The sequence below is a fragment of the Pyxicephalus adspersus genome, chromosome 4 (assembly GCF_032062135.1).
Source record: "Pyxicephalus adspersus chromosome 4, UCB_Pads_2.0, whole genome shotgun sequence".
In the NCBI taxonomy this organism is placed as follows: Eukaryota; Metazoa; Chordata; class Amphibia; order Anura; family Pyxicephalidae; genus Pyxicephalus; species Pyxicephalus adspersus.
In genome coordinates, this window is record NC_092861.1 from 60,145,997 (window position 1) to 60,172,648 (window position 26,652).

Consider the following 26,652-nt stretch of genomic DNA (forward strand, 5'->3'; position numbering starts at 1 on the left):
ACGACCGTACACACAATAAATGGCAAACAATTGTCGTCCAATCAGATCCACCGGGGCGGTCGTTTACAGCAACATTATTTATTCATCTGTGTCAATGGTCAGTCGTTGTTCACTTTTTTTTGTTAACAGTTATCGTGCAATCGATCGTTAGTCGTTTGTTTCCAACGATAATTATTGTACGTGTGTGTAGCCTTAGTCATTTACCTCCAGCATCCCTAAATATTTAGTATTCACTAGTAGTAAATGGTTAAAATTAGGTCAATCTTTAAAATACATATCAGATTACCAGGCCCATATGCAAACTTGTAAACCCGTTTCTGCCAATAATATATAGCACTAGGACTATTTTCACTTTCTACTAATTCTTCTGGTGGTCCCTCATGGACAATTACATTCATATTTAAAGAAATTCATTAGATGACTATATATTTGAGGAAGAAGCATCCCAGCTATTTTGTGAATTGCCATAAAGAACTATCCCTATAGTATTAAAAGATGTGCCCCCAAACTTGAGGTCATCCAATGGAAGAAATGACTAAATGATTCCTCAGGAATCCAATTTTGCCTGTCAGTTTTCACTAAAAAGATAAGAGGGAAATTACACTATGGGCAGAAAATAGGATAATGTTTCAGAATGATCTATGTTCTCCAATGTTCCCAAAATGATTATTTTGGTGGAGGCCCTTCAATTAGGGACTAGATTGTAAAGATTTAATTTGCAGTCAGAAAAATGAAGACCTAGTTACAAGACACATTAATGTGTTAGACTTGGAAACTGATCACATTTTGAGGACTGTCCCACTTTAAACTGTTTTATACTGTGCTGGATATAACTAGTATACATGCATTTACTATAAACTACATAAAGCTTTAGGCTGAATTTCAGGCAAGAGCTAAATACACAAGATTTATATTTCCATCTCTTCTGATATCCACACATTCCTACCTGTTAGCACAACCAGGTCGAATTTCGACACTATCTGCATGGAGTTTGTAGGTTCTCCCTGTGTTTGCATGGGTGTTCCTCTGTGTACTCCAGTTTCCTCCCATATTCCATTGTGAGCCCCTTTGAGGGACAGCTAGTGACATGACTATAGACTTTATAAAGCACTGCGTAATATGTCACCGCTATAAAAAAACTGTGTAATATTAATTCCAATAATAAAGTATACTATTACTATCCTGTATTGCTTTACATCTTTTGAAGAAAAAAAAAATCCCAACCCAAATCACCCCATGGATCAGTGACTCAACATATTGCCCAACTGCTGGACCTGCCACTGCTGCCATATAAGCAGTGGACACACCTTTCCGTCCTGACGTTATGTCTCCCAGCTGACACTTTTTTCCCCCACAAAAATGCTGTCCCTCCTCTGCATGACCATTTGACCAAGAATGTGTTCCTATCATTGTAGCCAACTATCAGATACAAGATACAGATACTATGAGATACAAAGTAATTCTAGTGGCAGCTGGGCACCAAGGTGCAAAGGGGTACACCTCAAGTTATGGTTTACCCACAGTTTTTTCAGATTTACCCTCTTGGGTAATCTTTCTTCATTTTCAGGAACATCAACTGTACATTTTCAATTTCTATAAAGGATTCCACTATGTTTAATTTTGACTGGTATACAGCAACTGTCCAATATTTACACTTGTTACCATGCATAATAGTCACATCTGACATATAGGACCTGACTTAATAAAGCTCTCCAAGGCTGGAGAGAATACAATTTCTTCAGTGAAGTTGGGTGATCCAGCAAACCTGGAATGGATTTCTTCAAAGTCATTTGCTATTTGCTAGCAAATGTTTTGAATCCTGGACCAAATATGTTCCAGGTTTGCTGAATCACCCAACTTCACTAATGAAAGTGTATTCTCTCCAGCCTTGGAGAGCTTTAATAAAGCAGGGCCATAGTAAACATATTGGGCCTGATTTATTAAGGCTCTCCAAGGCTGGAGAGGATACACTTTCACCAGTGAAGCGTGGCAATCCAGCAAACCTGGAATGGATTTCTTAAAAAGTCATTTGCTATTTGCTAGCAAATGTTTTCAATCCTGGACCAGATCCAATCTAGGCTTCCTGGATCACCCAGCTTCACTGATGAAAGTGTATCCTCTCCAGCCTTTGAGAGCTTGGTGCCTTCACATGCCAGCTTTGTCCCTCGTTTGAATGCAAACAAAAGTACTATTACAAAGAGACATTTAAGCACATAATAATGTCAGAATAGAGGAACATGTGTGTGCTATGTTTTATGGATTCTGACTGGTTGATGACAGTTTTCAAAATCGTTACACTAGTAAAATCCAAAATTGCAAAATCGCCTTCAGGGTTTTGTGATTCTGCTATGAGGCTAAATATTTTTTACTTGGGACGACTCCCTTCAGGATGATTTACCTGAATTTTTAGGCTTTATGGTGCTTATTTCAAATTATGTACATTTTGCCATGCAAATAGGTTCCACGGGGCGCCTTTAACCAGAAAACCTAGAAGGTTTAGGCTATAATTTTTACTTACAGTAAAGGTTTGCAACCTTTAGTTTTCCCACTAAGTAAACATCCTTTTTACCGATTGTCTGCCAAAAAAAAGTTTTTGGGGGGGAAATGCACAAAGCATGGCTTTTCAGCCTACACTGTTTGTCTTCTCATTACTGTTTTGTGTATTAGGCTTCTGTAGTTATCCTCCTGAGTCCAGAACAATCCACTGGAATTTCTACTTCATTGACTTGGTGTTTAGAATTTGGATATCCTGAAATTTGGGATGATTAGCCCTATTACCAAAAAGCAACAAGTTTGAGCAACACTGTTGACCAGTATATAGGTGTATAAAAACAGATAACCTTGGACCCATGACTGATCAGTTGTTCATTTTTCATTTTACCCATTGTTCAGGTTGTGTGCATTTTTAGGACTGCTCTTGCTGCACCAAGACCCGAAATATTATAACAATATGTATACATTAGCACAACCGTTGTCAACCTTTTTAACATGGAGGAACCCTTGAAATAACCTTCAGGTCTTGGGGAATCTCTTCTTGAGCTGTTGAGGAATCTACAGCTCAAAGTACATTTGGAGGGTGGTCAGTGGGAAGAATGTTTGCTACACTTAGATATTATTGGTGTCAGTTAAAATGACCTGAACAGCACCAATTTCTCATTGCTCAAGGAACCCCTAACAACTTTTATAGGAACCTAGGGAGAAACACTGCATTAGCATATACATGTATATATAGTGAGCAATTACAAGCATTCTATTGCCCACTGGCTGAAGTCCAGGGGTAATTACTAAGTCACTGCATCATAAAAAATGGTAGTCACTAAAGTTCCACTTTCAAGTGGATTGCAATTGGTGATGTGCCTTCTGCAATAATGTGACTTATTTACCCGATTGCGTTGGGTTTCTGACAAAAAGCTGAGCTGCACAGCGTCTGCTTTAGTTTTCAGGGAAACACAGGATTCCCTGCTTCCCTTTTGTGTGCCAGGATGACATATGATTATGTAATCCCGGCATGGCAAATCAAGATGGCTGAAGATGTGGAAGAACAGAAGATAGATAGCCGCACCTGGCATTGGAACGTGGACAGGTGAGTTTGTCTCATTTAATTCCACTTTAAGACAAGTCAAGATACTGCCATTTTTAAGTTTGTAAAGTGACTTAGTTTACATGTATTAGGCTTGGCCTTGCATGTACAGTAAAATATCTTGGATAGCCTTAGCATCCTGACATTGTTTAACCACAGATTACCTGGGTTGTACAAGTGAATAGTCTATTATTATGGAATTTAGAAAAGTGAGAGTCTAATTAGATTCTTTGCAAGCCACACATGCAAAGAATAAAATCAGTGATCAAATGACAGTTTTTTGCGTCTTATAATTAGGACAATCACCATAATTGCATCCAATTAGTACAGTGTGAAGTAAATAAGAAGACTGCAATGTGATGCACAGTTGTCACCATGAAATAGGATGGGACAGTTCACACACCAACCCCTTACCCATGTGGACAACACACCTGAGCGAACATGACCTCTCTTGGCATACACGCAACAATTTTATTTTACATTTGCAAATAGCTAATAAACTTTCATTCATTGGTTAAACAAATGTGTTGCTTTTAAGTCCTACCCCTAGAGACACACAGACCATTGTGTTTCATCTACTTTAATGCTGGTAAACACCACAGTTATTTGCGAGGAGCTATGTGGTGGACAAACTGAAGACTTGGCATAGAAATACCTAGTCATTCAGTAATTGTAGACAATACATTAAAGCAGTATTTAGATACTGCAAACACTTTGCAAGTATCAGTATTTTGGCAAAAGTCTGGTCACTTCACCATTTGCACCTAGCATACAGTATTTCGCAATTTAATAGAAAAATGCTAGTTAGGACATATTTAAACATATTTATCTAATATTAAAAGTTGCAATATTAAACCTTGCAATATTTCAATTTGTTTTGTAATAACTTAGCAAACTAAGAAAGTCCCAGAGTTCTGCTCTGGCTCTGCTGTGCTTTTGGCTATTTTTACAGTCTCCAGTTTTTATCATCCAATTTGGACCCTGACATGCATTTGTAATGTAAGGGTCCCCCCCCCCTAAAAAAAAAAAAACACTAAAAAAATGTACATTTACAAATTGCAGCAAAGTACGGAGACCTATTATACTGCTTTTTTTATTCACCTGAATATCATTAAGTTGTCATTCAGTGAATGTCAAGTGTGAGATTTCTGATACAATTGTATAATGATCTTTATTGTGATATGATCTATAACAATGGACAGACATAGGATGGGATCAATTACAATTTCGGTTGTGTTTTATTGCTGTCTTTGTGTCACTCTAGGAAGAAGGTAAAAATCATCAAATCATGAAGAAATTCCACCTGGCAGTTGTTCCATACAGGGGTTCGCTTTGGAAGCTAACTCCACTATTCTGTTTCAATGCCAGCTGTAAAATTTTGGAAACATTCACTTTTTCTCCTACTAACAATAATTGTCAAGATAAAAGGAAAGGTTAGATTTGCCAACTCAATTGCAGACAGAAAAGTGTCTTTATGTTTTTGCTAGGGTTTGATACAGTTTAGAGTTAGAAAAAAACGGTTTGACCAAAGGTACATTTTGAAGCAACAGTAGAGCTAGTATAAATCATCCAGAACATATTTAAATTCTACATCTGTCTGACATGTGAGCTAACAAACTGCAAACAGCCACTTCATGACATCTTCATGCATATGATACATACTTCTCTATGGTTCATTTCAGATTTGCCAAGAATATAAATTCGGCCCTAAACTGCCATCTTATATTAAAGGCAGTGCTATTCTGCATGGATAGAGTCCTGTGGAAGATAACTAGGCAGCAGTATTTGAAAAATACCTAAATATTAATAAGTTTGAAAATGTCATAAAGGCTCAAACCTTTGCTATTATCAACAGCCAGATCCAAATACTAGTGCAAGCCAGCCTAGTGGGTGGAAGTTAAAGAACATTCTCTAACTTTTAAATAGTTACCTGTTAGCTATGTACATTAGTTTACCAACTGTGCATAGCAATGTGGATTGTGTTATTGTACTGTTATTCATATAAGTGATGAAGCAAAGATGGGAACAGCTATTGGGCCCAGTAAGTTAGCAGCTATACTACTGTTGTTTCATTGTATCAATGGAATCTTTTCCACCATTCTTTTTTTATCTAGATTTAAAATTGGCTATTATATATTGCTGTTATATTTGATTGTAATATCCAACACACCATCAATCCTTTGTAATTGATGCAAAGGGTTGATTTGTATGTAATTCAGTGTACCATGCACTTGTTTGATAGCTGATCTGTTTTAGGATAATTTTCATCATTTTGAAAAAAGTGTCTATAATGAATGATCATCAAAAAAGCTTTATTGAGGAGCAAATAAAAAAATCATAACAATACAAAACATTTAAAATTCAAGCAGGAAGCAGGTATTAAATGAATAAACATACAAAATAGCCAAATAGCACTATATAGGCAAATACAGCGAACCAAAATGGAACAGTTTGAGTTTCCTAGGAGGAAAAAACACCTAAAAACTTAGTGTTCATAGACTTGGCACCAGTGTTAAAGCAACACATTATTGCCAAATACATTGTGACCCTATAGATCACATCCTGGGGGGAACGGGGAGAAGTACAGAGATGGGAACTATAGGTAGTCCAACACAAGAATAATCTGGATCTGGAAAATCAAATACACAACCTCAAATAGATAGAAGGTGTTTGTAGGCAGAGTTGACGAAACTGTAGCCAACAAGCCAAGTAGAAAAAAAACAGTACATTCTGTCTCTGAATAGATAGATAAGTTCTTCCATTTCAGCTATCTGGTCTATTTCATTAAACCAACCTCTAATGGTGGGTCTATGAACAGATTTCAACCACAGAGGGACAAGAAGCTTAGCTGTGTTAAAAATATGAAAAATTATTTTTTTTATATATTTGTAGGACCATGACCTACCGTAGTTAAGTAATATCTGACCAGGAGATAGAAGGAAGACTACCCTGTAATAGTAAATAAAAGATCTTCTTTCCAGAATAGTTGGATAATGGGGCAGCTCCATCATTATCGTAAAAAGGTACTGTCCCCAGAGCTGCAGTGCCAATACTGCTTCCCACAGTGGGCAATTTATTAATACTCTTTAAAGATGGAAGCTGGGTGATCCAGCAAACTTGCATGATCTGGTCCAGGATTGAAAACACTTGCTAACAAATAACTAATGACTTTTAAGAAATCCGTTCCAGGTTTGCTGGTTAACCCAGCTTCAATGATGAAAGTGTATTTCCTCCAGCCTTGGAGAGCTTTAATAAATCTGGCCCAATATGAATATAGCCTATGTAAGACATGGAGAACTCTGTACCACCATGTGAGAATTCTAAAATTGTTTTGTTGTATAATAACATTCTGAGATCCCTTGACTAGTAAAATATTAATGTTTTCCTACTAAGGTGTAAGAAAAATTTTGATGAAAGGGGCCCAACATGTTCTTCCCAAGGTTTCAGAGTTCTTTGCACACAGACAAGGTATTGTGTCCAAGTGGGTAAGCCGAAAAACAGAGCTTTTCAAAAGGAGTTATCTGCTGGGAAAATTGGTAAAGAAAAGCTGGGGCATTAAAATACCACAGTTTACAGTAACGCCTACCAGAGGGAGGATTCTCCCTCAATTTCTGCAAGAAAGGATTGATCACGGACGTGGGCTGTATCAAAAAAGTGTTGAGGTGGAAGGTTGGCAAACCAAGTCTGCATGAACAGAGATGACTGACCTATGACAATGTCCTGATTGTGCCAAATAGGGTAGAAGGCAATAGGGATAGAAGATTTGATTGAAAATGTTGGCACACATGGTCAAAAACATGGTCAAAAACAGACAAAGTTGTCCCAATAAAAAGGGGGGTTAGAAAGAATAGAATCCAATTTACTTTCAATCACAGTAAAGTCCACAGCATGTGAGAAGGAGTGTTAAAAATTCACCCTATTTGGGAGCCCAATGCCGCCTCAAAGTTCGGCATTGCATCCCCTGTGTGATTGATGGGATGCGTGAAGCGTCGGTATGCTGGAGTGGCGTGGCCTGAAGGGAAATGTAAAAGCAGACTACATTGTAATCTGCTTTTAACAGATTGATCATGGTAATAAAGTGATAAAAAAAAACAAATAATAAATAATGAATTATTACTAATTTAACAATAATATTGCACCCTTGTTTGGACAGATTTCAGTGTTTTTGATTTGATTAGATTATTAAATAATTTATTGTTATTATATTATTTTATTATTTTTTATAATTAATATATTATAATTTATGACTTGTGTTTCAAACTCTATTATACCCAGGAGTTATTCCTAACAATTACAGGCCTGCAATATTAAACAACAAAATTCCATGCAATGTACAATGTACCCCTTTTGACTTCAAAAATACTGACATAATCAGACCGCCAGGGAGGTAAAACACTGTATTTATTAAGGTGGGAATGGCAACCAGGAATCTGATTTTGGAGAACTTTGATACCATGATTAGTGACCATCAGGGCTGATTTTTGCTACTTTATGAATGTGTCTAATGGCACTAACGTGTCATTATATAGTAAACCACAGTGATCACTGATAAACTGGTGTTCATAAAAGTAGTAATCTTATCACTACCTCATGAAAGGGAAACTTTAATCCCTTGAATCTCTTTTTTATGAATGTCTCCCTGTGTGTTGTGTGTGTGTGTGTGTGTGTGTGTGTGTTTTTTTTTTTTAGGACCCTTGGCTTTAATAAGTCAGTCCTTGCATGCAAGTAATAAAAAAAACCATATTAAAAAACATTTTTTGGCAAAACTAAAACTGGAACTGCGGTCCTTGCTAATTTTTTATACATTTAGCTCAAAGTAGGCTTTTGTGATACCATGTTAGTCTTTTACTCCACCAGTGTTTGCACATAAATCAAACTAAAATATAATATTGAAATATAGTTCAAAGTATAACAAGTTTCTCAAAATAAAGAGTGTTATGCATTAGTCAGACATGCTGCAATCATGCTGCAGACATACTACTTACACACGATTCACATTTTAGGAAAAAATGTATTTTTTCCTGGTTATCTTATTATCTTTATTGGCAAATTATTATCTAGCAAAATATTATATACTGTAAATAATATGTTAGCAGTTCCTAATCAAGACAATCAATTTTTAAAAAAGCTGTCCTTTTGAGATTATTGTAGGTAAACTGGCTGCTAAGTACAACATTTACACTGAAGCTCACGTTTCAGTAAATGCTTGTGTAACCCGAAAGTGTAAAAGTGTATATAACATATAGAGGAAATTGTATTGTTCACTTGTGTTCATGTAAATTCACAGGATTATACATCACAGTTGGGAGGATACTGATAGAGTGTTTAATAGGATCTCAGCTCAGGTGTTTAGTAGGATCACTTCCTGATGAAAACACAAAGCTGCATTGATAAAAAAGACTGGAACTGTCAAGCAGGGGCAATTCATAGGGATAAAGGCCATTTAAGTGATTGGATCCAATCCACATATTAAGAGCACTTAAAAGCACAAGGCTTTCACAAATGAGTATGCTAATACTATAATCAGCATGATACAATACCAGGAAAAGTTCAGATTTGGGACTACAACACAAGCAGTGGTATGGGGTGTGATTTACAGGAGGTCTGAAATCCATCTTATAAATAAAAGTCTAATTGTAAACTGCACAACTAGGTCTAACACATAATCAATGTAACAATTGGTTTAACACATTGCCTTTTAAATTGTATATCACCAAAACAATGTTGGACACAGTATAAGGAAGGGTATGTCCCCACCCATCCTATCAAGTTCTTTTTTGCTGTATGCTTATCCTGGGGATGATTTCAATTTACATTCTGTCCACAACAGGAAGTGGGAATTAATCTCTGCAAAGCGGGTGAAGTTTCACTTTTGTGGTTATGAATAGGATTTTCCTTCATTTCCTTTTCAGTGACAAGCCATTTTAGGGAGGATGAAATTGACAGGGGTTCTAATCATTGACTCTCTATCTAAAAATTGTGATGAGTGAAACTTTTTCAAAAACAGGGCGATTTCCCTTTTTTATTTTTACAGAAAATAAAAGACAATATGCAATAAAGATCAAATAAAAAAAAAGAAATAGGAAGAGAACTAAATGAAAGAATCCAAATTACCCTACATTCAGCAAAAAAAATCCTTCTATTTTGGGGAAAAAATATTTTCAGTTAATCCATATAATTAAGGAAACTTTTAGTTTTGGTAAAGTTTTCTGATACTAAATCAGTGATTATTTTACTTTTAAACTACATTTACTACTGTTATTTTACAGCAAGCAGCTATATATGTATTAAAGTACTTTTCATTTTGCAGGTTTTCATGTTTCATTTTTACCTATTAGGATCCAGGAACACTAATCGGCAAGCTAAGGCAGTTAAGATTGCAGAAAATGGTGATTACATATTTTTTATGCTCCAGTAAAATCGCTGCTAAAAATTAGGTTCAATTGTGGTTTTTAGAATGGCCACAAAAATGAAGCCAGTAAAGTGAATCATTCCAAAGAGAATTTTTTTAGGAAAAGGCCTTGGTTTTGACAGTTCTTGATAAACACTGTGAAGTGTAAATATATTATTTTATAATGGCTGGTGAAGAAAATTCTAATAAACAGTTTGATAAACAGCACTAAATAGACGAAATTTAGATGAAATTAGTCAACCTCAATAACAATGCTCATTTTTTGACAAGTATAGTGAGGACTAGACCATATAACATTCATGTAGGATACTGTGAAGACATTGATCTCAGCATGAGTTTAACATTTACTATTCCTATGTAAATATGTGATAATAGAGTTATTGTGTGAAGGAGTTTAGTATTGTCACAGTAATTAGTAGAGTGTTACAATATGAGTCTATAACAGGGTGTGTATTGACACTTCAGAATGTGGAAGAGCAAAGTGTTTGCTACAGTGCTAAATAATGGTGCAATTTGTGCTAAGAATTGTTTTTATTATGTAATAATCAGCAATCAACCTGACTTTAAGCTGAGATTCCTTCTGATAACTGAACTGTTAATGCCATGAGCCTCTTTTTCAAAGACTAGAAGTTGATTTTTCTCACCAAGGCCCCAACGAGGACTTCAACTCCTCCCCTTTTTTTCTTTTTATTCCTTTCGTTTGACTACTTTTTATTTTCTAGCTCTAAATTTTACTTTTCTCTCCCTTATTTTCTGTTCTCTTCTTCTTCACCTTTATCCACGTTCCCTTAACGTCTTTCTTTCCTCATTCCCACTTTGGCCTGAGGGCTCATATTGGCTACACAGAGACTCCCCTGTCTGTCAGTTATCTATTTGAAGATGAGACTACAGCACATACCAGCCTTCCTTCTTCCATTTTGTCAGTATTCTCAGGCCCATGCAGTTTTAGCCCCCCACACATAATAAATAATTAAAGTGTACCTAAAGCCATTTTCTTTATTGTTGTATAGGGAAGGATGTAGGTATAACAGGGAAGGATTAGAACCTTTGGTGGTTTTTTGCTGTCTGAGATCCTGCTGGGCCCTGGTGACCGTTGTCCCTAAAGGTAAACATATCAGTAAATATACATACTATATCACATAAATAGGGAAATAACATAGTGAAAGTAAAAAGAGTACATTATCATGAACAAATTGAGTGAAAAAATGGAATAGGTGGTGGTGGTGGGGGGTTTAATGTTTTCTACAGATGGTAGGGTGGGAACCAACACACAATTAGGATCTTGGAAAAATGGCTCTGTTGCCTACGTATGGAAATACAATGGTAAGGGTGACTAAAGAGGAAAAAATTAAGATGAGAGGGGGAGAGTGAAAGGATACGAATTTTATGGGAATATTATGAAAAGGTTATCTTGTCTAAGAAGTTGTTTTCGAGAACAAATGTTGTTCAATATGAAAGCTTGAAAACATAAAAAAGAACACAAGAGAACTAGAAATATCTAACACAATGTTAAACCCAGGTGTAATGAATACACGAGGTTTGTGAAAACTTCTAATAGGGACACTTTTCTCCACTGCGAACTAAGAGAGGGGTTTTCCTATTTTGAAGAAATTTTTGCTTAATACTTTTTTTGTTATTGAGGCAGGAAGTAAATGAACATCTCCTCCATGAAAGACAAATGGAAAAAAAAAGCATCATAACTACTGCCCTATCCAAAGCAAAAAGATGTCTCATCTTTTGATATACTAAAAAATAATTATAATTGTCCTCCACTTTTGGATTGCTGTCAGCATTGATTCTCTTTTTGGGTAAATTGTTAACCCTACAAACCTGTTGAAGTATGTAGGTAAAGTTAAATGCAAAAACCTTCACTATGGAAACCTTTACAAAAAAATCAAAGAAAACAAAGAAAAAAATATATATTTCAATATTTTCAGTACAATATGTGTATTGAGTAATTTTTGCAATATTTGGCTAAGATGAAAATATTTATAGATAATATCATTTGGAAGGTGAAATCAGAGTCTGGCGTTTTCAATCAGTGGGATGACAGGTGTGAGAAACCATGAACGAGGATCCAGCAAAGCTTTCTCACACATACAGCACATTTGTGTATGTGTATTGCGTCTCGAACAAAGAAAGTGTCTGAGGATGTTGGTGACCATAAAGCTGGTTACAAGACCATCTCTAAATGGTTTAGGCTCCACCAATCAACAATCAGACAGATTATGTACCAATAAAAGGGATTCAAAACCGTTGTTACGCAACCCAACCTCACGACATGTAATAGTCCAAGAGATTACAAAGGAACCCAGGGTAACATCAAAGCAACTAAAGACCAGATTTACATTGCCGAATGTTGATGATCATAAGTCCAATGTTAGGAGAACGCTGAACAGCAATAGTGTGTATGGCCAGGTAGCAAGGAGGATGTCAAAGCTCTAGAATAATTTTTTGTAGACTAATAAAGCCAACGTAGAACTTTTTTGGTCTAAATGAGGAGTGTTGCATGTGGAGAAAGAAAAACACTGCATTTAGGTTTAAGAACCTTATCACCTCTGTGAAACATGGAGTTCTGGTTTGGGCCTGATTTGCTGCATCTGGGCCTCAACACGTTGTCCTCAATGATGGAACAATGAATTCTGAACTATACCAGATAATTCTAAAAGTAAATATCAAGACATCTGTCTAATAACCGAATCTCATAAGACAGTGGGTCATGCAGCAATCCTAACACACAACAATCCAAAACAAGTCCTTCTACCAAAAAATTGTTAAAGAAGAATAAAGTGAATGTTTTGGAATGGCCAAGTCAAAGTCCTGACCTTAATCCAAATAAAATGTTGTGGAAAGGCCCCAAGTAAGCAGTTCATGTGAGCAAAACCAATATTATCCAAGACCTGAAGCTGTTCTGTATGGAGCACAGGACTGATCAACAGTTACCACAAATGTTTAATTACAATTATTGCAGCACAAGGGGGTCACACCAAATACTAAGAGCGTAAATTACTTATTTTTGCCAGAGGTAGATATGTTACTGGGTCTTTTTTTTTTCAATAAATACATGACCAAATAAAAATTTAGTTTCATTAGGTTTTCTTTGTCTAGGATTTGTTTGAAAATCAGATGTTTTAGGTCACATTCATAGAAAAATAAAGACAATTTTAGAGGGTTCACAAATTATCAAGCACCACTGTTCTTGCTGTTTCTACACTGATTGATCCCTAAGGCCTATAGTTGATATTTGAAAAAAAAACTGCCTTTGTTTCAACACTCCAGAAATTAGATAATGGGAAAAGCTAGTGAGCTGTGGAAAGAATTTGCTTCTATGGAATTTACCAGAACATGCAGTGATCAAGGTGTCCCATGTGTACCTAAAGATATGTATCAGCGATGTGTAAGAGTTAATGGGAGAATTGTGGCGCTCTTTTGGACCTATAAAGGGAAATGTGCCGGTCTCCACATACAGTGGAACTCTGGAGAGACAGTAGAAAGTGCATACTTTTAGGAAAAGTAACTTCTAGACAAGTCTGCCACCAGCATAGAACTAATCCACTAAGCAAACCTTTCCATATGTTTGCCACTGTATAAAAGTCATTTACAGATTCTACCAAACAATTTATCACCCCCTTTAGACCTATTGCAATTTCCTCTGTATGTCTCTTTTGTTCTTGCTCTTTTTATTTATATGTTGTTGTGAAGATAATGTTCATAGAGATGAGTAAATAAAAAGTTTATAGTTGTGAAATAATGTTTTATATATAAACGACCATACATTATATATAACATGCTGGTATACCTAAAATGAAAACAGATGGTTTTATACTGTAGGTTTTTCGACCATTAGCTGTGATATTTTGCAGCATGTCAGTATATACCGTATTCTTCCACATCCCAAAAACATATGGTTAGTTTAATTGGCTTTTAGTTTTTAACTTGACTATGATAGGGAGTTTAGATTGTGAGCTCCTCTGAGGGACAGTTAGGTTCAGACCTGCTTCAGGATCCTACGTGGCTCCCTGTGTCTGGCACCTTGTCGGTACTATTACTGATGCCCCCATTTGTTCTCGATGGAGCTGCCACCAGGAGGCAGGGGTTTCCTGGCATGAGACAGCTGGAAAATGTACAGCAACCTAATCGCCAGTGGGCACAGAGTGACATGACTATAGACTTTGTAATATGTTGGCACTATGCAAGTTAATATTATGCAGTAAAAAGAACTGTATCAATTAGCAATTTAAAAGTAACAGTTATGATATATTGTAGAGACGGTAAGTAATCCATTTTTATGTTTTATTTTGAGGGATATGTATTTATTCTCACTGAAAGAGTAATTTACAATAGGAAGGCTTTAGTCACCAAATCATGGTTAGTGACAACTACTAATTTTGAGTTTATTTTTACCAAAGTAGACCTGTAAAATGATGCTGTTTATGAATTTATCTGCACAATAAAATACCTATAGAGAATGCTATGTGTATATGTAAAATATTAGTTTAAATGTATTTATTAAGAGAACACAGTCAAGAAATTCTTTCAGCTAATTTAAAAGGTACTATACATCAGATACTTAATTATTGTTTTAGCTGTTGTGTATAATTTTATGTATGGGTCCTGTTTCTTATGCTTGTATCAATATTTCCCCATCCTTTAACCTAAGCTCTCCTCTGACCCTTATTCTGTGTTGGGCTCTGTACTAATCCTCTCCCCCACCTCTTCCTTGCTGCTGAGTGTATCACTCTCTCACTCCCCTCTCTGCTCATCCTCTCCCCTCTTTTGGGTGGGTCTAGGCTGAGTCAGGATGCTATGTCTGAGTGTGTCAGGTTGGGGGGGAGCCCAGAGTCCCTGCTGTGCCCTGCTGAGCTATTCAATATTGTTAACAGACACTTTCCTCAGGCAGAAACCCTGCTGAGCGACTCATCAACTCCCAGAGTGAGTGCAATATACTTTGGCAAGATTGGAGAGAGGGCTGGGGCAAGGGGGGCTTTGTTTGCTAACAGTGCCTATAAATCCAGTTTTTGACCAACTCTGCTATAAAAGGAAGCATTAGCTATCTGTGCCTATTTCAGACTGAACTGTGCCCTCTGAACAATTTGACCTGCTGCAAGAAAAGAAGAGTGACAGGGCAACAGGCATAGATGCAAAGTGCCACATAGTTCAAGTGACTCAGTGGCAGAGAAGAAGAGTTCTATCAGTGCTCATCTGGTAGTATGAAAGATTAAAGGCAGAAAGGTACAAGATTTCTTCAGCCCACACCACAGCAACCAAAAAACTGGAAAAATGAAAGTGTCATATGTCCAATTCCTCCAGCTGATTCTTTGGATTCTGGATGTTGAAGCCTTACGTCGCAAAATTCTACTTCCAATTAAACCTGAACAGGATCCTTTACCATTTAAATCGCAGATAGGTAAGTGATTTTGTATTAGTTGGATAACTGTAATAACTGCATGGGAGTAGAAGAAGAGGTGGGGTACAATGGCATAGATTTGTGGATGATGGGGCACAGAGGATAATTATGGGGTCCTTGGATATCTAGAATTCCAGATAGTAAATCATAATTCATGGATACTATGTGTGAGGAGTAAAGAGCAGGATAATGGTGCTTGCTTTGACTAATTTGGCTTTATATTAGTTGTAGAATTTGGCCCCTTGCACATGTACACTGACTTGTGGGGTAAGGCTGCCTCTCACTATGTGGCTGACTTTGAGCATAGGCTACAGATCTGCAGTTGCTGAATGTAGTTTTTGAGCAGACTAAGGGAATGTTGTGTCACAGTAATGGCTCTCATAGGAAGAGAATTGCTTATTAGTTGTTATGAGAGAATGTTTATGTAACTTAGCCCCATTGCACAGAGCTCGTTGGCTGCCAGAACACGATTCAGTCATGTCTCATTCAGATATTCAGGGTTTTGCACTTTTTTTGTTCTTGTTCCCTACAAACTGCATTATTACAGTGTAATATAGCAAAAGTAACATCTGGCTTGCAGAAACATAGGTATTCCTTTTTTTCACACTAATAAAAAGTTACATACCATATTTCTATGCATACTGGAGGTTTGGTGTTTTTTTGGCATATACCCTGTGACTTTCCATCTGGTGTGGAACTGTAAGTACCTAGAAACTCTCTGATCAGCCATACCTACTGAAGTTTGTTCCACAACAGCTGGAGAGAAGCAATGGATCTGTCACACATTACAACGTTGTTTCTGCAAGTTGGCTTCCAATCCTGTTACTATGCATAATATTTATTAGTATCTACAGTTTATGGTTTTTATTAGCTGTGTGGCATATTTAATAAAACTTTTTTTTTTTTAATAATGCCACACCTGTATCGAGTTAGGAGTTGTCCAGTATGGCCACACGGGTTTGTGGGATCCTGTTTGTGTTACAATGGCTGTGGATAGCATAGTGGCAGTTTGTGGTCTGCAGATGTGATGTAATTTTGCTCTTTCTGGTTAGCGTATGTATGGTATTTAGGGCTTAGTTCTCCATTCTATGAAATCTGTACTTTTTTCCTCGCCGTGTGTCTCCTGTAATTGCTGATCTGAAGTTATGTTTTCTTGCATTCAGCTCCATAATTTATTTTTGTTTTTTAGGTTGTCATCTTGGAAATAGAGTGTACTCACTTGGGGACACATGGCATCCAGATCTGGGAAAACCATTTGGAATAGCCTACTGTGTGGTATGCCGGTGTGAGGTGGTAAGTGCCAGTTTTGCAGAAAGTTTGGATTTATTTAATAAAGCAACAAACTTTAGTCTTAATCAGGTTATAGAAAAAACATTTACAAGAGAAAATGCATGTGCTTTAATGCTAGATGGCTTGCTCTCATGCAGTTCCGCTTAAATACTTAAAGTCACTGACCTAAACAAGTATACAGATCAGGGCATCCTTTACCTGAACTCTCTGATCAGCTTCCATTTCAGCTCAGCAACTTAACTGCAGCAAAATAACTGAAGCCAAAAATTCTATATTATAGCCTGCCAACTTACATTTTTAGAAGGAAGCGATGTCTACCTCTGTATTTCCCTCTTGACAAGTTTACTTTGAAGACAAGCTGGTATTTTTCCTAATTCACCACAAAGCATGACTTTTGATTTAGGGGAAATCTGGCAATTGTAAAATAGAAATTTGTTAAAAAGAATTTTCACTAAAAAGAATATGAAAATGATGGTAGTAGTCAAAAGGAAAAGTAGAAATGCCTGTTAAATCAGTAGAGTTTAAATATTAAAAGGTTGAAATAAGACTCATCATTACCACTCTTTATAGTTATGTTTTCCTTCCTTCAAATGGATGGCAAAAAGTTTAAATTTTCAATGTTTGAAAAAATGTGGAGAAGAGAGATGTAGAAATCAGATATTGCAAATTTAAGAATTGGTAAGGAAAGTATAAATGGAAAAAGGTCCTGTAATAGTATACAGTAAACAATACAATTTTCATATTTAAGGTAACCCCCTACATGTAATAGTAAAACACAAATAGGAAGACCTTTACTGCATCCTAATGCTGCAAGCAGTATTACTATCAGACAGAATTTTTAAATTGAAAAGGAGTGTATACAAAATTAATGAAAATGTATTTCTTAACTTGTATGAAGTTTGGACAAATCTGTACACTACTCTAGTTGATTATAAGGGAGTTTTTTTGAATGGTTCCTCCCCTACATGGTTGACTCTTACCTGAAGTTAGAATTTAGCCACAGTCTTCGTAACAGCCTAATAATAGAATTGCTTACTGCTTAATAATCTATTTGCATGTGTTAATTTTTATATAGCTGTGCATGTGCATTTTACTTCAAGAAGTCCTATGTCTATTCTTTTCTGAGTCATATTCTAGCTGGTTCATATTTATGCACTGTAGTTTAGTGTGAAAGGGCAACTATATGTCAGAATAATATTCTTCTGCTATTTTTTTTCTTGATCTGCACAAAACTTCTTTAGCACTGTACAATGTGTCGAATGGCTTGCCCTTGAGCCCTTAAAAGAAAAAAAAAAAAGACAAAATCTGAATGCTATTCAGAAAGCAGTTGAAAACATCCTGTCTATGTTGTGATTGATTGATTGATTGATTAATTGATTGATTGATTGCTAATTACAAAATGCATAATGAATTGGAAAGACTAGAGCAAGCAGTAATATGTTAAGGAGAAGTCTTTGTTTTGAACATTGGAAGGCTCAGTCTGAGGACAATTGTTGACAGGCAGTAGGAAGATGCTTCTGGTCATTAAAGTCTTTTAATACGCCTGGCCAAGTGAATTACTTCACAGCTGATATCAGGTTGACACAGCCCTGGGTCCTACATATTTAAAAACAAGTTAGACATTAGGTTCACTTTAAACAACTGGTGTGGGTCATGGATGTGAATTATCTTTATTTTGAGTCTTCAGATTTTAGTTAATTCTTTATAATGTAAAACATACATTTTATTTTTTTTTTTAGCAGCGAAGCCATTGGGGAAAAACATCTGGTAAAGTCAGCTGTAAAAGCATCAAAAACCATTGCCCTACCATTACCTGTTCTAATTCTGTGGAAATACCTGGACAGTGCTGCCGGGTGTGTCCCAAAGGTAAGATATTCTTAAGTTTCCTTCAAATATTGCTTGCCCCTCGTTCTGCGTGGTCTAATACCTTTACTGTCTGTTGACATTCATCAAAGACATTTTATTCATTGCCTCCGGACTTAAATTTTCAGCTTTACATCACAGGCTACTTAGGGCCTTTATCTATTAATCTGTTGAGAACCAATTCACATTTTGCTATACCTTGTGATGTGCAAATGCATGTGCCTTAATGTGCAATATGTCACACATACAACTGTTAATAGGATCTAAAGACACATGTTGATTTTTCTTAAAAATTTTGCAATGTTTTGCGCTTCAGGGTTAACGCTTTCTTCCTTTCTTTATTTAGCTATTCTCCCACCCTTCCATCCAAAGAAATCAGAATTTATCTTTGATGAGTTTGAGTATTTCCAAGAAAAAGATGATGATCTTTATAATGATCGTTCTTACCTGAGCTCTGATGATGTTGGTCCTGAAGACAGCCGTACAGGTATGAGCCAAAAACTCAATGTATACAATCAGAATTTTTTTTTTTCTTAAGTGTTTTATATACTGTAGAAACAAAGATGTAGGCATTTCTGAAAACATCTTTAATGCAGCTTTTGCTTATTAAGAAAGGAGGGAAAGCCGGCGGGTATGTGCCAAATCCTGGCCGTGTTCAGTATTAACGCTTTCTTTCCTTGTTTATTCAAACCTCAATCATAAGCACTGGATATATATTATAAATAATGATGATCTGAAGAAACTTCTTATACATTCTTCATGTTATTTGAAATGTTAAATGGCCTGCAATGTCTTTGCTACACTTGCATCTTTTTGTGATTGTTTGTTTGCACATGTTCCAATGCACAGTGTGATGTTTATGTATATAATCTATGTTTTGACAGAATATGTTGCCTTTTTGACTGCTTCCAGTCCTGTGTGGCCCCCAGTGAATAGTGGTCTTGCCAAGGCTAAATTCAATTTGCAGCGTTCAAATTTACTGTTTTCCATCACTTACAAAGGGTAGGATTGTTTGTTCCTTTTCAATTGTTCTCTTTCACACATGCATGTTATATGTGTTATTTTTATCACTGTCTTTGATTTTACTGTGATTGATTGTGTTAAAGCTATTGCATACTTCTACACATTCTTATTGTGTTGCATGATCTTGTCATGATGTGTTGCATTTTAAAACCTGTCTTATATACACAGTTATCTGTACATTTTTAATGTGTTGTAATTGTATTGTGTTTAGGATTCATGGCCTTTCCCGAGTTCGTTTTACAGACCTTGATGGGTCTGTGTTGTTTGAACATCCTGTGCACAGAGTGGGGTACCCGCATCGTGACACAGTAAGTAATGTTGCAATGCCTATTGCTCAGCGTTTTTCATCCCTTTTACTTCATTGTACACTAATATATATATATATATATTTCTTTACTTTACTAGATATGTGGCATGTGGAGATCTATCCCTCGCTCCTCTCTGCACCTTCTCCGTCTGGGACACATTTTTGTTTCTTTGGTGACTACAGCACATTCTGAGCCTGAAATCTCTGGCAAGGTTGTCCGTCACAAATCCTTATTTTCAGGTAACACAACACAAACAAGCACAATAACAAAAATTATACAAGAAAAAAGTATTTAGGTAATTTTAGTGAAGCATTTATTAGCTGTGTTAAAAAAAGGAGTTCTTTAAAAAAAATGGCAGCAAATATTTTGGGAAATTCAATATCAAAAATGTTATTTTTTTCCAACAGAATCTTTTAGTGCCCTTCTAATGCCTGAAAGCACAGAGGAAGCATTTGAACGAGGTCTTGCCATGCTGACACTTAGTGATGTTGATGACAATCTGCATTTTATCCTTATGCTCAGAGGAATACAAGGAGAACGGGGTAAGATGTTTGGGTTATGTAGAAAGCATTGTGCACAATAGTCATTTATTAAGACAATAACCTACGGGCAATTGAAGTTTGTTATAATTTTATTAACTTAATTAGGAATGTTTATCAGGATCTGCTTGTGGTGTGAAAATCTTAGTGGGATAAGGGAACATACTGATCACATACAACTTACATTAGAACTACAATGTAATATAGACAGTGAAGGAGATGCGAGAATTCAGTTAAATGTGTGTTTTGAGTATTGCATTCAGATAGGTCAACAGACCAGCAAAAAGAGAAATACCTTTGTTTTTATGGACGATAGAAAATGAGTGAAAAGTCATTAAAGTTGATAAAAATTATACTGATGTTTGTTTCCCATAACAGAGAGGGTTCCAATTATTGTGCAAATCATACATCACCATCATGTTATAAGAGAGCTCTATGCCAATATTACTACAGAGGTAAGAGACAGTTGTAACTATATAATGTTTATAAACCAACATAGTAATATTGCTTCTTTTTGTTTGAAATATTCTTTATTCCTTTTATCTGAAACTAACATTGGATTTCTCTACTTTACTCAATTTATTTGCCCCCTTTTAGGAACCAGATTTTGCAGAGGTTTTGACCGACCTCTCCAGCCGTGAGATGCAGTGGCTTGCCCAAGGACAGCTAAAAGTTGCAGTACAGACCGAGGGAAGGCATGGACAACGCATCTCAGGCGTGATCACTGTCAGGAAGTCATGTGACAGTAAGTAAAACATTTTAGACAAAAACATGCCGATGTGCCAAGTTCTACAGGTGATCGCTGTTGACTGATTCAGTCAGAATAAACAGGATTAAAGTTGAATTCCAGTTAAAACTTGTTTTTTTTTTTTTTTGGCTTGCATAGTGAAATGCTTGAACATCAGATTTTTATTGCCTTTAATGCCCCTACTGGGGATTTTTCTCCTAACATCCAGTGAGGCAGATTCTAAAGCTCAAGAGGAAGCTCTACTGCTGAGTTTTAAGCATGTTGCATATGATTGCATATTATTAGAGAGGATTATCTAAACAGGAATAATAAATTGTACATAATATAGGTGCGATGGAATCTTCATTTCCCGCACTATAGAAAGGTACTATGAATGTATTTTTGGGAGGAGTTTAAGAATCACTTTAAAGTTGTGTCCTGACCATGTAAGGGCTAAAATGTTATACATGGGTGAAGCACAGGATCATAGGAATACTAAAGGTTATATGAATATGCAGCACATACCTTTCATGAAACAGGGAGCTTGCAGTGGCTTAGTCAGGTGCAAGAATTATACATTTGGCTGGCATTAAAAATATTTCCCCCTTAAAATTGTAGTTGTCACTCTTAACCCCTGGTCAGTGCATTAAAACCTCTTTGCTTATTTCTCTAACACATTACAAGAGCCTAGTAAAGTGGAGGAATTATGTAACTTTTGATGTCAAGAAGTCTTGTAAGAACATGTGACCAAGAACCAATACCTGAAATCAGTCACAAAAATAGTCAGATGAGATAAATGACCTACATTTATGTTCACTGCCAGAACCAATTTAATGTTTCCATCTCTTCTGTTGCTTAGCTCTGCAGAGTGTTTTATCTGGAGGAGATGCCTTGAACCCAACAAAGACTGGATCAGTAGGCTCTGCAACCTTCGTACTTCATGAAAATGGGACAGTGGAATATCAGGTACAGTTTAGTAATGATCATATTGTGTTTCATATCACATGTTTTGGATTATTATTAGCAGTGTCCTTCTTCAAATGTTTGTGACATTAACTGTTGGTCATTCTAATATATGTCCTATTCCTTCAGCTCCAAATTGCTGGCACTGTGAGTGAAGTGATAGCCGTGACACTGGAGACCAAACCTCGAAGAAAGATTAGAAGAAATATTTTGTATGACCTAACTAAGGATTACCATGATGGGAAGGTAAGAAAACTGGTGATAAATCCAACTGGTCAACCATAAGTTAAGGACCAATAGGAATAAATAAAGACTTCAGGATTTTTATGCAGACAGGCTGAGTAAACTGTTGGGTACTTGACAAACACAGCGGCAGTGCATGATGCAAGAAGAATAAGTGGAGGTAGTTCAGCAGTCATATTTATGTATACAGGTACAGTGGGGAGCAGTTAGGAAAACTGATCAGCAAATTTTAATACAGCAAGCTCATCAAAGCACACATGGGGATAAAAAAAACTAGTACAGTTCCTGGGAGAATGCTACATTCAGAGGGACTGCAATAAGAATAAGTGAAAATGGTTATACTTAAGGAAGTGGTACAAACCGTAAATTAGAAAATTGCCATAAGTTTAGGCACAGCTGGTGGCAATATCTCAGTGATTTCCGACTTGTGAGTCAGGATACGTCTGTGAGAGGTTACCAAATTTGCTTTGACTCAGGAATTTATTGGTTAAAGGGAAGCTACATTTTTAGATTGGCTTATATTATCTGTATAATATCAGTTTTGTAAGCTGCAATGATAGATTGCACTAGAGACCATTTTCTTTTGTTTTTTAGTTTGGTGAATTTAAGGGTGACAGAAGAGTAGTAATATTTAATCCATCATTTTTTTTATTTCTGATTAGGCAAGTGGGCTGTGGACAGGCGCCAATGCCCGGGACTTGCACATGTTACTCCAGAGTGAACTTTTTCTTAATGTGGCTACCAAAGATTTCCCGGAAGGAGAGCTGAGAGGACAGATCACCTCTTTACTATATAGAGGGATATGGGCCAGACATGAAAGTAAGTGTGGCAATTTTTATTTGTGTATTTATTTCTATATTACATCTTTCTAACTGCTCGCCTCTATATCTATATCAAATGTAAATGTAATAGGACCATAATGTATGTGGAAGGTAGCTTTGAGGTTGTGTGATCTGCCAAATATTATGTACAATAGAGACAGTCTTGTGGATTGCAAACCCTGCAACTGTGTCCTTTTATTCTGCTCTTTAAAAATGTTTTCTGCTTAACATTTCCCTCTTTCTTCCCTCTGTGTCAATCTTGCAGTTTTCTTTCTTTTCCCACCCTCCTGGCTCACAAAAGTTTCATATTCCCTGCTCTTCACAAAGGGAGGTGGCTCATGACTGGGAAATCAGTCTTGTGTAACTCTTTGCTGGCTGATTCTCCTAATGAGAATCATACACTCTGTCCTTTTTGGAACTGCTGAACATTTTCCACATGTGTTTATATTTTTAGATCTTCCAATCCCCCTTGCTGGTCAGTTTGTGTCACCACCCCTGAAGACAGGATCAGCTGGTCATGCTTGGGTGTCTCTGGATGAACACTGCCACTTGCACTATCAAATTGTAGTGACTGGTCTGGGGCGTGCAGAGGACGCAGCGCTGAATGCACATCTGCATGGAATTGCTGAAATAGGTGAAGTGGATGACAACCTAAATGTTCACAAAAGACTCCTGAAAGGCTTCTATGGGTCAGAGGTGAGTTTAGAGGCAAGCGACTAAACAGTTGAAAAGTGAAGGACATATCATCTGCATATATTCAAAATAACATTAATGCGGCCCACAACTTTAAAAAGTGTAGATATGTTTTACCCTCCTAATAAAATTAAATTAGATATATTCATTTTTTTAATTTATTTTTAGGATTAACTTTATTAATTTTGGATAGTTGTGTAGAAGTTTGGTGAATATTTAATTGCTATTTGTGTGCCTGTTTCATCTATTTAACAGAACAGGAAGTGAAGGAAAATAATTTCACTTCCCACCTTTTCCCAACATGGTCAGAATCAACAAAAAAATCCACATTTTTAGCAAGTGAGGAAGGGATAGAACCCTGTCAGGATTTTAATATTGTCATCTATGGGAAAAGAGACAGCATTTACAACCAGACAGATAATCCTTCTCAACTAAGAAACAGCATTAAACAGCTCACAGAAATGCTAACTCTTCCCTATTATCCGTAAACAAAACAGTTTGAACTAAATTATGATCTTTAGACTATATTCTATCTATTCTATCATTTTTTTAGATGGCACCATGTTTTAAATATTTTATCCTTTGTATTGTCTTACCAGACTTCCTTGATTGTTGGTGTTTTAATGTATTATATGTTTCCTTTATTTGATATTCTTGGAACACGGTTTTCTTGTTTGTTTGCTATGATTTTTCAGTCTAAAATTCCCTGTATGTTGTTCCCTTTTTTCCCTTCAATAGAAATGATTGAAATTAAAATATATTTTAAATATTGAAGATAAACAACTCATTTTTCTCCAATGTTAAACAGGCTCAGGGTAGTGTGAAGGATCTTGACCTTGAATTGTTCAGTCACTTGAACCAGGGCACTGCATTCATCCAAGTTAGCACAAAGCTTAATCCACGTGGGGAGATCCGGGGGCGAGTGAGTATAATAGTCTATAATGTATAGTTTGTTTTATAATACTATATACATTCTTGATAACACATGAACATATTGTCTAGATTGCATGCTTTTTCAGTGATAATATAACTAAACTTGATGAAGGCTAACTGTATGTAATATTTTCCTATTCCAATTCTAACAGGTACATATTCCAAACAGCTGTGAATCAGGAAGTACACCACTGTCTCCAGAGGACTCTGAGCATGAATTAGTTGAGAAGTACGGCCAGCATCACACAGATGATATTGCAAAAGATTCCAGATCTTGTCATTTTGAAGGGAAACAAAGGGCCCATGGATCTCGATGGGCACCTGACTATGACAAGAAGTGCACAGTATGCAGCTGTCAGGTAAGAAACTTTTATAGATTGGTATCTCCTAAGTGTTCATAGGGTGTCAGTCATTTTTGCTTAGAAAACAACATCTGATCTTGGTATTGCCTCTTTTCCACAGAATTAAAATAATTTTACAAACTATCTACATTACCATTCATAATATTTCCTAGGCTCAGCTGCAAAATGTGACTATAGCTGGAAATACCACTGTTCACACTTGTTTATATTTTTTGCAATTGGTTACAGAAAAGAAACATGCTAACCATTTTTATTTGTTTGAAAATCAGCAACTTTTAGGGGAACTTGCAAAAACAAGCAGTTATTGCAAGTATCACATTTGTGTATGTGATGATATTTATCTATGTGGATGTATTAGTAGAAAGTCAAGTCATCTGTAACAACTTAGCTTTTGTTTACTGAGCTGTAATAGCTCTGACACTTAAGTCAGCCATAGCATCTGACATACATTAAACAAAATCAATTACTGCTTCCATGTGACTGTCTACAGGACCATGCAATCTAACATACACGTAGTTTAAACTGAAGTTCAGTTCGTTGAAAGAAATGCCCATACAGGAATGTTAAGTCCAAATCAAAATTTTTATTTGTTCCGCTCCTTTGTTCATTGTTATACTACATATTGCTGTTGATATAGAATCTGCTACATACAGTGGCTTCAGAAAGTATTCAGACCCCCTGTTCAGTTTTTTAAATTTTGTTATGTTACAATGCTACAATCATTTAAATTTTCTTTTTAGCATTATTCCACACTCAGTAACCTGTAATGACAAGTCTGTATATTTATTAAAATGAAAAAAAAATGAAATGTCACATTTACATCAGTATTCTGACCCTTACACTTGAAATTTGGCTCAGGTGACTCCCATTTTTCTTGATCTCTTCTGAGATGTTTCTGAACCTTGATTGGAGTCCACTTGTGGTAAATGGACATGATTTAGAAAGGCACATACCTCTCTACAAAAGGCCTTATTACAGACATGCATATCCGGGCAAAAAACAAGCCTGTCAGGTCCAAGGAACTGTCTGCAGAGCTCAGAGACATGATTGTTGCAAAGCACAGATCTGGGAAAGGATATAAAAAATGTCTTTCTCAAATGGAAGAAGTTTATCACAACTAAAACTTTTCCAAGAGCTTGTGGCCAAACTGAGCAATTGAGGGAGAGAGGTGACCAGAAACCCAATAGTCACTCTAAATGAGCTTAAGAGATCCTGTGTGTAGAGGGGACTAAGTTCCATAAGGATAACTAGAATTGCAGCCTTCCACCGATTTGGGCTTTATGGTACAGTGGCTAGACGGAAACCTCTCCTTAGTGCAAAACACATGAAACCCACTCGGAGTTTGCAAAAAAATCACCTGAGGAATTCTCATACTGTGAGGAACAAATTTATCTGTGCTAATGAAACCAAGATGGAATTGATTGGCCTAAATTCTAAATTATATGTTTGGAGAAATCTAGGTACTGCCCATCACCTGCCCAAAACCAT

General features: G+C 36.3%; 1 protein-coding gene across 2 annotated transcripts in view; it reads left to right on the top strand.

Annotated features, from left to right (window-relative positions):
* The window catches only part of CHRD (chordin), a 51,901-nt gene that overhangs the window by 21,748 nt on the left and 3,501 nt on the right, over window positions 1-26,652 (top strand). The window contains exons 4-19 of one of the 2 annotated variants that reach the window (XM_072408396.1): window positions 15,062-15,399; window positions 16,589-16,692; window positions 18,429-18,555; window positions 18,899-19,039; window positions 19,437-19,554; window positions 19,787-19,883; window positions 19,981-20,122; window positions 20,291-20,425; window positions 20,801-20,877; window positions 21,020-21,167; window positions 22,009-22,115; window positions 22,242-22,358; window positions 23,018-23,174; window positions 23,631-23,872; window positions 24,678-24,791; window positions 24,955-25,161. In XM_072408396.1, the coding sequence (XP_072264497.1) occupies window positions 15,273-15,399; window positions 16,589-16,692; window positions 18,429-18,555; window positions 18,899-19,039; window positions 19,437-19,554; window positions 19,787-19,883; window positions 19,981-20,122; window positions 20,291-20,425; window positions 20,801-20,877; window positions 21,020-21,167; window positions 22,009-22,115; window positions 22,242-22,358; window positions 23,018-23,174; window positions 23,631-23,872; window positions 24,678-24,791; window positions 24,955-25,161 (2,160 nt within the window). In that variant the 5' untranslated portion in view covers window positions 15,062-15,272. Of the gene's footprint in view, window positions 1-12,079; window positions 15,400-16,588; window positions 16,693-18,428; window positions 18,556-18,898; window positions 19,040-19,436; window positions 19,555-19,786; window positions 19,884-19,980; window positions 20,123-20,290; window positions 20,426-20,800; window positions 20,878-21,019; window positions 21,168-22,008; window positions 22,116-22,241; window positions 22,359-23,017; window positions 23,175-23,630; window positions 23,873-24,677; window positions 24,792-24,954; window positions 25,162-26,652 lie in introns of those variants that run through there. The other variant, XM_072408395.1, reaches the window with a different exon arrangement.